The 12,500-nt window shown below is 32.5% G+C and overlaps 2 protein-coding genes across 5 annotated transcripts in view; both read right to left on the bottom strand.

Moving 5' to 3' along the window:
* Positions 1–2,270: 2,270 nt before the first annotated feature.
* The window catches only part of LOC124954623 (serine-enriched protein), a 19,097-nt gene continuing 8,867 nt past the window's right edge, over positions 2,271–12,500 (bottom strand). Inside the window, exons 3-11 of one of the 4 annotated variants that reach the window (XM_047507829.1) lie at positions 7,977–8,097; positions 7,262–7,427; positions 4,798–4,991; positions 4,418–4,587; positions 4,138–4,320; positions 3,990–4,068; positions 3,736–3,914; positions 3,530–3,647; positions 2,271–2,294 (exon numbers count right to left, since the gene is read on the bottom strand). In XM_047507829.1, the coding sequence (XP_047363785.1) occupies positions 2,286–2,294; positions 3,530–3,647; positions 3,736–3,914; positions 3,990–4,068; positions 4,138–4,320; positions 4,418–4,587; positions 4,798–4,991; positions 7,262–7,427; positions 7,977–8,097 (1,219 nt within the window). In that variant the 3' untranslated portion in view covers positions 2,271–2,285. Of the gene's footprint in view, positions 2,295–2,439; positions 2,716–3,175; positions 3,648–3,735; positions 3,915–3,989; positions 4,069–4,137; positions 4,321–4,417; positions 4,588–4,797; positions 4,992–7,261; positions 7,428–7,976; positions 8,098–12,500 lie in introns of those variants that run through there. The other 3 variants (XM_047507825.1, XM_047507824.1, XM_047507828.1) reach the window with 3 other exon arrangements.
* Positions 5,377–6,229, bottom strand: LOC124954625 (probable small nuclear ribonucleoprotein E). The gene has a single exon (XM_047507838.1). The coding sequence runs from the start codon at positions 6,109–6,111 to the stop codon at positions 5,827–5,829; it is 285 nt and encodes a 94-aa protein (XP_047363794.1). The 5' UTR covers positions 6,112–6,229; the 3' UTR covers positions 5,377–5,826.

Raw genomic sequence — 12,500 nt, 5'->3', positions numbered from 1 at the left:
AAAATACCCGGACACACGTGCAATCGTAGGTTTATTATGTATTCGTGTTTATTTAATTAGGCTGGGACAAAAGTGTAAATACATGAACACAAGAAATCAACAACGTTTATGTATGAATGCATGTCAATGTTGTATGTACGTATGTTGTGTGTGTGTACGTGTGTATGTATATATATATATATATATATATATGTGCATACATTATTGTAAACTATGGAAGGCTAGATTGAATACGAAAGAACAAAAAGAAAAAAAAAAAAATAGAAAAATAAAAAGAAAAAAGAGAACAGAGGAAAAAGCACACAAACAAAAAAGGAAAAATAATACAAAGTTCACTCCTCCATTAAGATATTATTTTTAGAATATAATAAAATTAATTATTACATATATCAATGTGTAACATTCGTTATATACATATATATATATATATATTATATATACACACACATACATATATGTATATATATATATACGTACATATGTCCCTTGTATTCTACGACTTTGAGAGTCCTCCTCCAGTCACGTCGTTTACCTTTATTCGTAAACAAAGGACAACGTAGTCGACGATACGACTGTTGACAATGAGACAAAGCATTGTCAGTCGAAGAAAGTCAAAGCAACGAGAAGGACATTAACCTTAGCTGAACTAAGAATCAAATTCTTATTTTATTTCGATCAATCATTCTTTTTTTGTTCCCTTGTTTTTTTTTCTTTTATATTTATCGTTATTCTTACTTTCTCATTTGTTCTACTTTTTATTATTTTTTTTTTGTTGAGGAAACGAGAAGGACCACAACAATGCATTGTAAGACGTAATAACACGAACGATTATAAAAAGAGAGAGAGAGAGAGAGAGAGAGAGAGAGAGAGAGAGAGAGAGAGAGAGAGATTAGAAAGAAAAAAATAATAAAAATATAAATATATATATATATATATATATATATATATATATATATATATAAAAGAAAATAAAAAAAGAAAGAATATAAAGGATGATAAAAATCTTTTTCATCTTGGACAACGTAGTAGAAGTTCTTGAGAGACAGAGGCGAAATTACAAGGTTGCGTGCAAATTTATGAAAAGGTTACGGACATAAATAGATAATATAGTAAAGCCCACGGCGAAGATGAGCATGTTAAACTCATAATACTGTAGCATGAATATTCAACGTATACCGAAGAGCGAAATATAAATTCTCTGAGCGCACGAGACATACATAGTGTGATACTGTACATACATACATATATATATATATATATATATATATATATCTCATATATATTCTTATATGTATATACAAAAAAAAATATATATATATATATATATATATATGCGTGTATATATATGATAAATGCATACGTTTATCACGTTATATATACATATATTATATATATATATATATATTAAATATATATCGCAATGGAGGCCACGAAAATTATTAATGATTTGCATTCGAATATCAATTAGTTTTGGCGGTACTTCGACGTTTTTTGCTTTACACGTTCGGCATGTCTGCATTTACGCAGAAACTTTATGATTTTCAAATGACTTTTTTATTGTGATACCTAATACTTAAATATATACATATATATACCAATATATACTTATATATATATATATATACCAATGCATGTGTTTGACCATACGCATGTATAATACGTGTGAAAAGCACGTTCGAGAAATTCAAATATACGTCTTCGTGTTCTGAAACGTGTTTCTTAAGGTATATACAGTGTCTCTTTATTTTACAGGCCGCCATTTGAAAAATAAAAAAAAAAGGAAAGAAAAGAAGAAAAAAAAAGAAGAAAATAAAAGGAAGATGAAGAATTGCAATCGTTCTTGCACAAACGATAATTTCTCGTTTTCGAATAAAAGACGTTCCGAGGAACAACATGGACGAATAACGTAAAGTGGGCAAAAATTTTCTCGAGAACATTGAGAAAATAATTAAATCGATATAATTCATTTGTCACGTTAATATCTATCTCGTTTAATTAATTTTATTCATCTAACGTCATTCGTCAGATCTAATTTATTACGTTCATTTTAATGTTTTCTATTTATCTAACAATTAGATCTCATCGTTAGAGATCTTCGAAATATAATATAACGCGATATCATTATTACATTGTTATCCTTCGATTGTTTTATTAGTTATTAGTTTCGTGAGTATTTTCTTCTTCTTCTTTTTTTTTTCTCTTTTATTTATCTTAATTATCAGAAAAGTTTATATAATTACCGTAACGAGAAGCAGCAAGAAGAAATCGCCGTCAGGTGACCAACCTTAGAAAAACTGTGAACGTGAACGTTTCGTGAAAAAACAATTGAATATCAAATGCGTTTTTAAATGTTGATAAGATTATCTTATAATTGACTATAATATATCGTATGAAATTCTTACATAAAAGGAAAATAAATATGATGGCTTGATTTTTATTTTATTTTATATATTTTATATATATGAAGGAAAAATTTTGGACAAATTAATCTCTCCAATTTTAATTTTATACGTTCGCATGATTGGTTGTAGAAAATTAATTCGATAATCAAGGATCGCCCGTCCAATCACATTGCTTCGTCTTAAGACGCTGATTGGTCAGTTTTATTTATGAAAATTTAATTTTCCTTAATTTACCGTTGCTCGTCCATTTGTTCGTTCGTTGGTTCGTTCGTTGGTTCGTTCGCGAGATATTTGAATAGTCAATTTTTTCATCCTTTTGTACAAAATACAAGTCGATATCATTTTAATTATTCAGATACGTTATTGACGATAATTACATCGAATAATTATTGAAATACTGATAGTGGAAGATTAGAAGACCGGAAAAGAATTTTCAAACGAAATGATACGCAAATGAGCAGACTTTACAAGTAAGTAAAAAAAAAAAAAAAGTTTTCTAATAAATCTTCACTAACAAAATCTCTAAATTTTTCTTCATCGTATTACGTGTATAATCTTTTTTGGAATTGGACATATTATGTTTAAAGAAAATTTAGTCCACATTAGTCTGTATTAGATATTTAAGCGACCGTTATATAATTATATAAGTATTTGATGAACATTAATAATTATTCATAATTTAGTATCGCAAAACTTATTGCGCCACAAAGAGATTTCTTATTTCCATCTTTGTTAGAAGAATAGAAAGTAATAGTATTAATATGAAAAAATACTTTTAGGAATAATAGATTATATTATGTACAATTCTATAAAATGCATACCTAAAAAGGCATTAGAATTATACAATTTATCATATAAGCTAATACATAAAATATAGAATTATAATGGGATTTTTGGTATCCCGATACATATTTCGTTAAGATATTAAGATTTGAAAATATTAACTAGATTTTGGGTATAAAATAATCTCAGTCTGTATAAGAGAGCATGTAAATCATCAAGTATTTACAATATTGTACTATGTTTCAAAATGTTTTATGATTTCATCAGTGATTTGATTTGGGGAGATGACTTGGTGTAAAAACTTCATAATCTACTACAGAAAAATGATAATCTCCCATAAGTACCGTATTAGAAGCATGTTCACCATCGTAACTATGAGGAAGATTACTGTAACTTTCCATATTTACGTTACAGTTACTAGATATTAATAGATCTGCACCAGCACCGAATATAGGTCCTATGCTGTGATATTAGAGAAAAGTTTATATTAGTGATATCTAATTAGATTAATTAAAATTGTTAAGAATATATAAAAATATTTATATCTTACTCAGGATGATAGCAAATAGCAAAGGGTTTCTTAACGATTTCATATTTGGTCGGAGGTACATCTTGATTATTAGTTAAAGTAAAAAGGAAAGCTTTTTCAGAAGAAATATAATGTCCTTTAGCATTAGTTTTGCCCCATGGTGCATCACTAAATCCACCACATATTTCTCCACGCGTACCCTATAATAATATTACTTTACTATTTCATTGATAATCTTTATAGATCATAATAGTTTTAAATAATGCATAACTTACTAATGCTATTACGTATGTTGGTGAGACACCGTCGCAATGACGATGAAAAGATGCTGCAGAATATCCATGACTAGAAGCTCTATAAAATAATATAAATAGATTGAATTCAATTCTTTTGATATATTTACATTTAATTTAATTTACTTACCTATAAACCAAACGCCAACTTTGTTTTGGTGCACCATACCATTGATTCAATAATCGTTGATAACCCATTTTGTCTCTTGATAGTATTTGGGATCCAGGGAATAGAAAGGGACTTACTCTTGGTTGTAATCTCTTATCCGAACAAATCTCCGCATATTTGCTTGGTAGTGCCGCATATCTATATCTAAAGTATAATAACATAGAAAATAGAGATTTATAAAATAAAGTTAAAGTCCTTTTATATGAATTATTAAGAGATAAAGTATTGAAATATTTTGTACCTTTCCAAAGATAGTTCTATCGGTACAGCTCCAGTTGGCTCTACCTCTTCCGCAAAGACCTGGCTATCGATGAGTAGTAGACGAACGTGATTTATCACTCCTGACAAATGTTGGCAGACCCTCACTCGTTCCTCTTCGGTCCAATGTTGCGTAGGCTGCGTCACCCCTGCCTAGGAGCGTGGTCCGTACGGTTAAGCGTTCCTTAACTCGTAATTCTAAATTCCGATCCAAGAACCTAAGGAGCCAAGGACCCGATAATGTATGCGATATAAGGTCTAAGACCTTGCACGACATACGTACGATCAGAACGTATAATTTTTCTCGAATTCAAGGGATAACATTTGCTCGGAAACGGAATAATAATTTCAAAATATGGGAACCTGATACTTGGCCCAGTTCAACACCGCTCTCCATACGTCTTCCTCCTCTAACCCAAGATAATCGGAAGATATCAATTTGACAAGGGCATCTTTTGGTAGATTGCAAAAAGCTGTAGTTTTGACAGTGTCCACTGCATTTTCTCCGATAAATGCAAAACATCTCTCGATAAAGGATGAACAAGCACCTTTGCCACCTGAAAGATAAATTTTAACTGCAGGAACAAATAATGTTTCTATTCTGCCATTAAATTATAATAATTTAATATTTTGGCTTACTATTAAGCTTAATGCGATTAACGAAATATTATTTTAGATCCTTTAAGATCATATTATGTTAGAATATTTTATTGATATTTATGCAACATAATGGATCATTATTAGTTTCATTATTTTGAGGGAAAGGTATGAAAAAGTTGGGACAAATTAGAAAGGTTAAAAGAATTGGAAGAAGTGATAAGTCATAGGTTGTGGTCAAAAGATATTTTTAATAATATTCTGTTATTTATGATAATTACAATAATATTTTGTTTGTCCAAAGAAAAAAAGAAAAAAAAAAAAAAAAGAAAAGACAAAATTCGGTTCAATTAAAAAAAAGAACTTTGAAGCTTTTACTAAAACATAGTATTCTGATACATTATTTTACAATACAGATTGTAGAATAGAAAATATTAATAACGTTGAGAATATCCCATAGTACATAGTTTTAATGAAAGACTTTAAACGCGTAGTATGCTCAAATCTACAAAAGGAATATTGAAAAATCTGATATGAGAAAATAAACATGAGTCGATGGATTGATTAATCTTTTTAACATCAATGATATAGTAAAGTATAGAGAAAGTCGAGAACTTCCTTTCCTTGAAGGTTTTCATATTTTTGTCCTAAGTATGTCCCTGAGTCGCACCACAATATAAATCATATTTTAATACACAACTTTTGTCTTCTTCTTGATATCATCCAATGAAGGGCACTCGATGTAGATTCTTGTGTTGACATACCAATGCCCATTTTGAGGTTATCTTTTCAAATTCAATTCGCAGCAGGATTAGTATTTTGTATTAACGTTATATTATCTCCTTTTAACATGATACGTCCTAATGGTTTTCTATTCTTCGTTTTCAAATGATATTCCTCAGCATCATCCAGTACCAAATTCATGTATTCGTCAAAGCCAACAATGTGACCCTCGATTCTCAGATGAATATTTTCGAAAAGCCAAACTTGGACGCGGGATCGATTTTGTAAATATCGAAATATAAGGTTGATTGGTTGTACCATCACCTTTTGTACTTTTTGAGGTCCTTTGTACGACATTTTGAACTTTGTTTTTACAAAAAAATTGCGACGACTCGTTTAAAATGTGCCTGTTTTTTTTTTTCTCGATGAAAACGCCAGACGCCGTAAAATATGGCGTTCAGGTAGTAGTAGTACCAACTAAAGGAACATCACAATAGTACCAACTACTGCTCGAATAATTTCTTTATCGTTGAACGAAGACTGATCGAAACTTTACGATCTTTATATTTAGAATTTTGAAAAAAAAAAACAAAATATTACATAATAAAAAAGAAAATTTATATTTTTTAATCTTCATTATAAATAGAAAGAAATAGAATAGTCGATATTAAATTAGATTTGGATAGTGCTGCCATGTTTAATGCGTTGATAAAAAAGTCTTCTGCATTGTCGATAAAGTAGTAAGTAAGAACAAAGTGATAATAACGATCGATAATATACATATATATTTGTTAAATATCAAATAAACTACAACAATTTTATTTAATTATTAAAAAATTATTGAACATTAGGACATCGTTTGTTTAATTGTCAATTATCGAAAAAGAGAAAAATTATATTAATTATTATAATAATGAGCTATTTCAAATTGAAATGATCGTTGGTACTATTAATCGAAGCAGAACGTATACGAAGTGGGCTGATACTGACATCGAGGTAATAAATAAAAAATGTATAACTAATGATACCGGATAAAATCTCCCCTTTGGCGTAGAAGGTGGAATCGTGCGAATCGATTAAAGGGAAAGCAAAGAAAGGGGAAGAGAGAGGGGGAGAGAGAGAGAGAGAGAGAGAGAGAGAGAGAGAGAAAGAGAAAGAGAGATAAAAAGTAGGGAGAGCGTGTATCGAAATTAAAATAATGAAGATCGATGATAGTTAGGAAGTGTCACACAAAAAGTGTTTACGGTTCATGCGCGTAATATAATATATAAGTATAATACTTATATTGAAAATTTATATCTTTTATTTTCTTTTGATTTCGTACGAAAGTTTTTGCTTGATAATTTGACGTAAGGAAAAAGAAAAAGAAAAAAAAAAAAAAGAGAAAAAAAGAAAGAAAGAAATAAATAAATTTAAGGAAGTAATTTACTAATGCGAAAGTAATAACACGAGTTTCACAAGAGAAATCGAATTAAAATTCGACGAATTGAGAAATCGATCGACTTACCTGGTACACGTTCTTGAGCATCCAATGCTGCGGTCAAAAGGGCACACGCATTTCCAGGGCTTAGAGTGGCCGATACGTGTTCCTCGCAACTTCTCCAAAGTTCTTCGACACCAAGTTCTTGAGCAAGACCCAACATCTCGAATATACCGCTGTCTTGTAGCATGATCTAATCGTTTAACAAAAGAAAAAAAAAAAGAAACAATAGACAAAAATTAAGACAATTTAATCATTACACAAAAAACCTTGGCTAGTAATAGCTAAATTTAATGAACGCCCTATATATAATACGTATATAAAGAGTGTACCATTTATTGATTCCATAAACTCAGTCTTTGGATTTACGCGTGGCCAATAGAGAAGGTGGTCGGTTCCCGTACACGACAATATATAAAAATTTATATCATGTAATAAATTTAATTTAATGTTTGCCGGACGATATATAATCTCTATTTCTATTTTTGTTTATATATATATATATATATATATATATATATATATTTGTGGACAGGATATTGTTCATTCTGTCATTTCCATGAACAATTGAAGCAAGAAAAAAAATATATATATATATATATTTTTTTATATATAATTGATTTATTCTAACGTCATAGATTTTTAACGTTTCGTGGATTTATATTAAAACCTTTTTTATTTATCGATAAGAAAGACCGATAATATTTATTTGTTAAATTAACAAATTGATTCTTATTCTTACTTTGCCAGTGTAAATGTAATGAATGAACTGCCTGAAGGTTTCTGGATGAGCGTGTGGCATCCTTACGGGTGTTGGGTTACCAGGCGTGCCGATCCTTTTTGCGGCTGTAAAGTTCTTGCACCTGTGTATCACAAAAGTTCGCAAGAGAGATTGATCATAGATAGTAATAAGATAGTAAGATATCAAACTTGGCAAGAACAACGAAGGAAGAGAGGATGTAGATAGAAAGAGAGAAAAGGATAGATAGATAGATAGAGAGAGAGAAAGAAGAGAGGGTGAATACCGATATTTCGAGTTTCGTGGGAGCATAAATGTGGCTGTTCGAGGGTGGTTCTTGTAACGAACGCCATCCACTCCGGCCGTCGGAGTCTCCAGCACTTCTGTTGCTGCTTCTCGTCACAAAAGAGCTTAATTGACTTCGTCAGGAAGCTCCGTTGCCGCGGGAGAATACGTAACTAACATACGGCGCACCGGCTTTAGTTTCCGTTCCCCTAGAAATTAATGGCAACCTTCGAAAAGTCTCTCTCTCTCTCTCTCTCTCTGTCTATCTCTCTCTCTCCCTCTCTTTTTGTTTCTCTATTTATCTATCTATCCATCTTTTTCTAACTAAGGAGTTGTTGCTCTCTCCTTCCTTCTCTCTCTCTCTCTCTCTCTCTCTCTCTCTCTCTCTCTCTCTCTTTCCGTCTTTTCTCTACCCTCTCGTATATCTACTATCGAGGAAAAACGAGAGGATGTTCTCTGTCGAGAAGAGGAGATTTTACGATCAATTTTGACGTCAATTTTGATCGTCTAGCGTATGTCAACGCGCTACTCTTTCGATTCTTTCGTTCTAAATAGTTTTCAATGAAGTATTCTGATTCTTTTTTTTTTTTTTTTTTTTTTTTTTTTTTCATAAAAATATTCTTTATTAATCGTTCCCTTTTGATTCTTTCATCGTCTTTATACGTGTATTCGATCGTTCTAAATGTACCAAATAGAAAAGAAAACGAAAAAATTACTTTCTTAAATAAAAATTAGTATTTGGATGATAAATAGAAATTAATGGCAAGGTTCGAAAAGATGTCTGTCTTTTTTTTCTTCTTAATTTTTGCTCTCTCTTTCTCTCTCTTCCTTTTTTTCTAATCTTTCTCTTTTTTCTCTTATATAGAAAAAGAAAAAAAAACGGGAGGAGAAATGCTGACGAGAGAAACTTCAAGATCACGTCAATTTTTTTTATCGTCTACCAATATATGTGTGTGTGTGTGTGTGTGTGAATAAGCAAGCTTTGCGTTTCATTCTAAGAGGATAGAAAAGATTTTTAAAAAATATGCTGACTTTTTCGTAAGAATATTTTTTCTAATTGTTTTCTTCCGATCTTTTTCTATTTTTTTTTTTTTTTTTTATCATCTTTAAACACATATTCAATTATTTTTTTAAATACGATCAGGCGAATAGTATTTGTTTGATAAATAGAAATTTATGGGAATCTTTGAAAAATCTCTCTATTTCTCTTTCTCTTTCTCTTTCTTTCTCTCTTTCTAACTAAAGAATTTATTGTATCTCTTTCTTTATTTATTTATCTATTTTTCTCTTTCTTCTTAGTTGTTTTTCTCTTTCTTCTCTCTCTCTCTTTCACTCTCTCACTTCCCCCTCTCCCTCTCTCTCTCTCTCTCTCTCTTTCTCTGTATCCTTTTTTCTCTACCCTCTCGTCTATTGTCGAGAAAAAAACGAGAGGACACTGACGAGACAAGGAGCTTCGCGTATCACGTCGTATTTTGTTCGTCTGGCGTGTGAACATGTACGTCATCCTAAAGAGATGGAATAAATTTTAAAAGGAAAAATACATGTTTTACTTTTTCCTACAATACGGTTTTCTCTGAATCATTTCTTATAAATTATTCGTTTATGCCGTATAGAAAAGTGAAGCAAAAGGAATGTAGAAAAAAGAGAATGAAAAAAGAAGAAGAAATAGTAGTTTCTTACGTGCGATTAAGAATACAGTAGTATTTTGCTTGGTAAAGTCAACGACACGAGAAATACTATCGTACGGATGGAGTCATAGCCGTGTTAAATGGAGCATAACGACGCGCCCTGAAACCGGTCGACCGAGGCCCTTTTCCAAGGAGAGACTAAAGCACCGTGGATTAAAGAGAAAAAGAGAGAGAGAGAGAGAGAGAGAGAGATAAAGATAGAGAAAAGAGTGTGTGCATCGAATCGAAATTGAATTTAAACCCTGGAATGTCGTGTAACGAAAGAAAGGAAAAAAGGATGGAAGGAAGAAAGAAAGAAAGAAAGAAAGAAAGAAAGAAAGAAAGAAAGAAAGAAAGAAAGAAAGAACGAAAAAAGGATGGAAAGAAAGAAAGAAAGAAAGGATGTACAGTGGTAGTAGAAATCGGGCCGTTTTTCAATTAGAGACATTCACCAAAGTGGTGGTGATGTGGGTGGAGTAGAAGAAGCAAGAAGAGTGGGAAAAGGAGAAGGAGAAGAAAACGAAGGAGGAGGTAGGAAAGAAAGGTTGAGAGAGGAAAGGAAGGAAAAAGTCGGTGATCGGGGGATTCGGGGTGGGTGGGTGAATGGATGGATGGGTGCGGAAGAGGAGAAAGAGAGAGAAGGGTAAAGGGGGTAGCAAAAACGGACGAGTCGTCGTTAAGCGTAGCTTTCAGGAGTCGACGACGACGTCCACTACTACGAATCACGTTCTCGGGACTTTGACGATGGTAGCTGTGACGTAGGAAGAAGGAGAAGAAGGAGGGTAGCATAGAAAGGAGGAAAGAGAAAGAGAGAGAGAGAGAGAGAGAGAGAGAGAGAGAGAGAGAGAGTGGGGGAAAGGGTGGTGGTTCCCTCTTGAAGCACGTAAAGCGTGCCTCTCGCGCGTATCGAATCAAAAGAAAATGTGTCAAAGAGCCGACGAACGCAAATGGAAGAGGCTTTGATATTATACCGACGTACACCCGAGCGTCGCCCTGACGACGACGACGACGACTACGACGTCGTAGTCGTCGTCGTCGTAGTCGTCGTAGTCGACGAGAAATCGTGGAAAATGTTCTGCTGGAAAAGCGTGCGACCCTCGAATCGACGTTGACGAGAAGCAAAATAAAATATCAAACGCTCGTGTGTGCATCGTGTGTTCCTATGTACGCTTTCTCTCTTTTTCTCTTTCTCTCTCTCTCTCTCTCTCTCTCTCTCTCTCTTTCTTTTCATCCGCGCTAACACTCTTTTCTCTCTATCCTTCTCGTGTGTATGAATTTACACACGTTTTTTTATATTACGTATACACGAGAGTACGTATGTATTTTCAATCGTTGGTGGAGAGTAAAATTTTCGTCCACGATTTTTCTTTTTTTCCTCTTTCCTCCCTTCCCTCCAACCCTTTCTTTTTCTCTCACTCACTTTCTCTCTCTAAAATCGTCGTGAAAATTCTAATGCATAACATCGTATTCTCTTTTTCTAACATTCTCTCCTATTTTTTCTTTTCTTCTTTTTTTCTGTTCGTTTTTTCTTTTTCTTTCTTTTTTTTTTTCTTTTTTCTTTTTTTTTTTATCGTTTTATTGTAATCCAATAGATATCGATATTCTGTCAGTTATCTCGGTATTAGTTTATATAGCGGAGTTTATCGGATGCGGAATGTGTGACGAGACGTTTTATATAGGATTTACTATTTTTGGAAGGTTGCAACGGGTTATATTGTATAGGAGTATAACGTTTGGCCTATTTACTTTGATAGGAACGCTTCATTAGGCCACCATTCAACCGGTTTAACTTAAGCTTAAGCATTTTCCAATATCTGTGGTATGTATATACATGTATACATATACATATATATATATATATATATATATATATATATATATATATATAAAAATGAGAAGTTGATACATACAAAAGCAGAATCGTTATCCTATATACAGACATTCAGAGAGGTCCGCGTAATCGAAAGATCGGCATTCGCTCGAATTAGTCCGAACCGGTTTGAAATTCCATTCTGTCGTTCCCGTGTCGTTTCCGAGTGTTCTAAATATAGCATTGAGGTGTTTTCCCTACGAGTTCTACGAGAGAAACCACCGCTGCTATAACTACTACTACCACCAATACCACTACCATCATCATCATCATTACTACTACTATCATTGCTCAGCGCCATTCCCATCGCCAGTAGGTAGTACCGATTCAGTGATTACAAAATAGGCTAATTAGCGGTTGCGCGATCGAACAAGAACCATGTTCTCTTGATACGAATTCTCATCGTATGAATTACCAGGTCAATTCGCTTTTGACTCAAAGGGAAAACTCGTTCTCTGATCTTGAAAGGGAAGTTCCACAAACGTTATTGCGTAGTTTATTTCTTGCGACAAATCAGATACGATCTCTCTCTTCCTCTCTCTCTCTCTCTCTTATGTTAAGAGTTAGCTTTATCACATAATATATATATGTATATATACGTATGTATGTATATATTAAACTAGGTCGAGCATCAGCGAGAAGAAGACATCTCTCTAATTGATTAGAGTAACTGTTGAGTAATTGTTCATCAAAAGAGTGATTAAT

This window comes from Vespa velutina, chromosome 15 (genome assembly GCF_912470025.1).
Source record: "Vespa velutina chromosome 15, iVesVel2.1, whole genome shotgun sequence".
Classification (NCBI taxonomy): Eukaryota; Metazoa; Arthropoda; class Insecta; order Hymenoptera; family Vespidae; genus Vespa; species Vespa velutina.
The sequence above is the reverse complement of the archived record's forward strand: the minus strand, read 5'-3'. Positions and strand labels throughout refer to the sequence as shown.

What these genes read in the sequence shown, in the direction of transcription:
- LOC124954625 (XM_047507838.1), bottom strand. Translation starts at nt 6,111, where the DNA reads ATGTCGTACAAAGGACCTCAAAAAGTACAAAAGGTGATGGTACAACCA.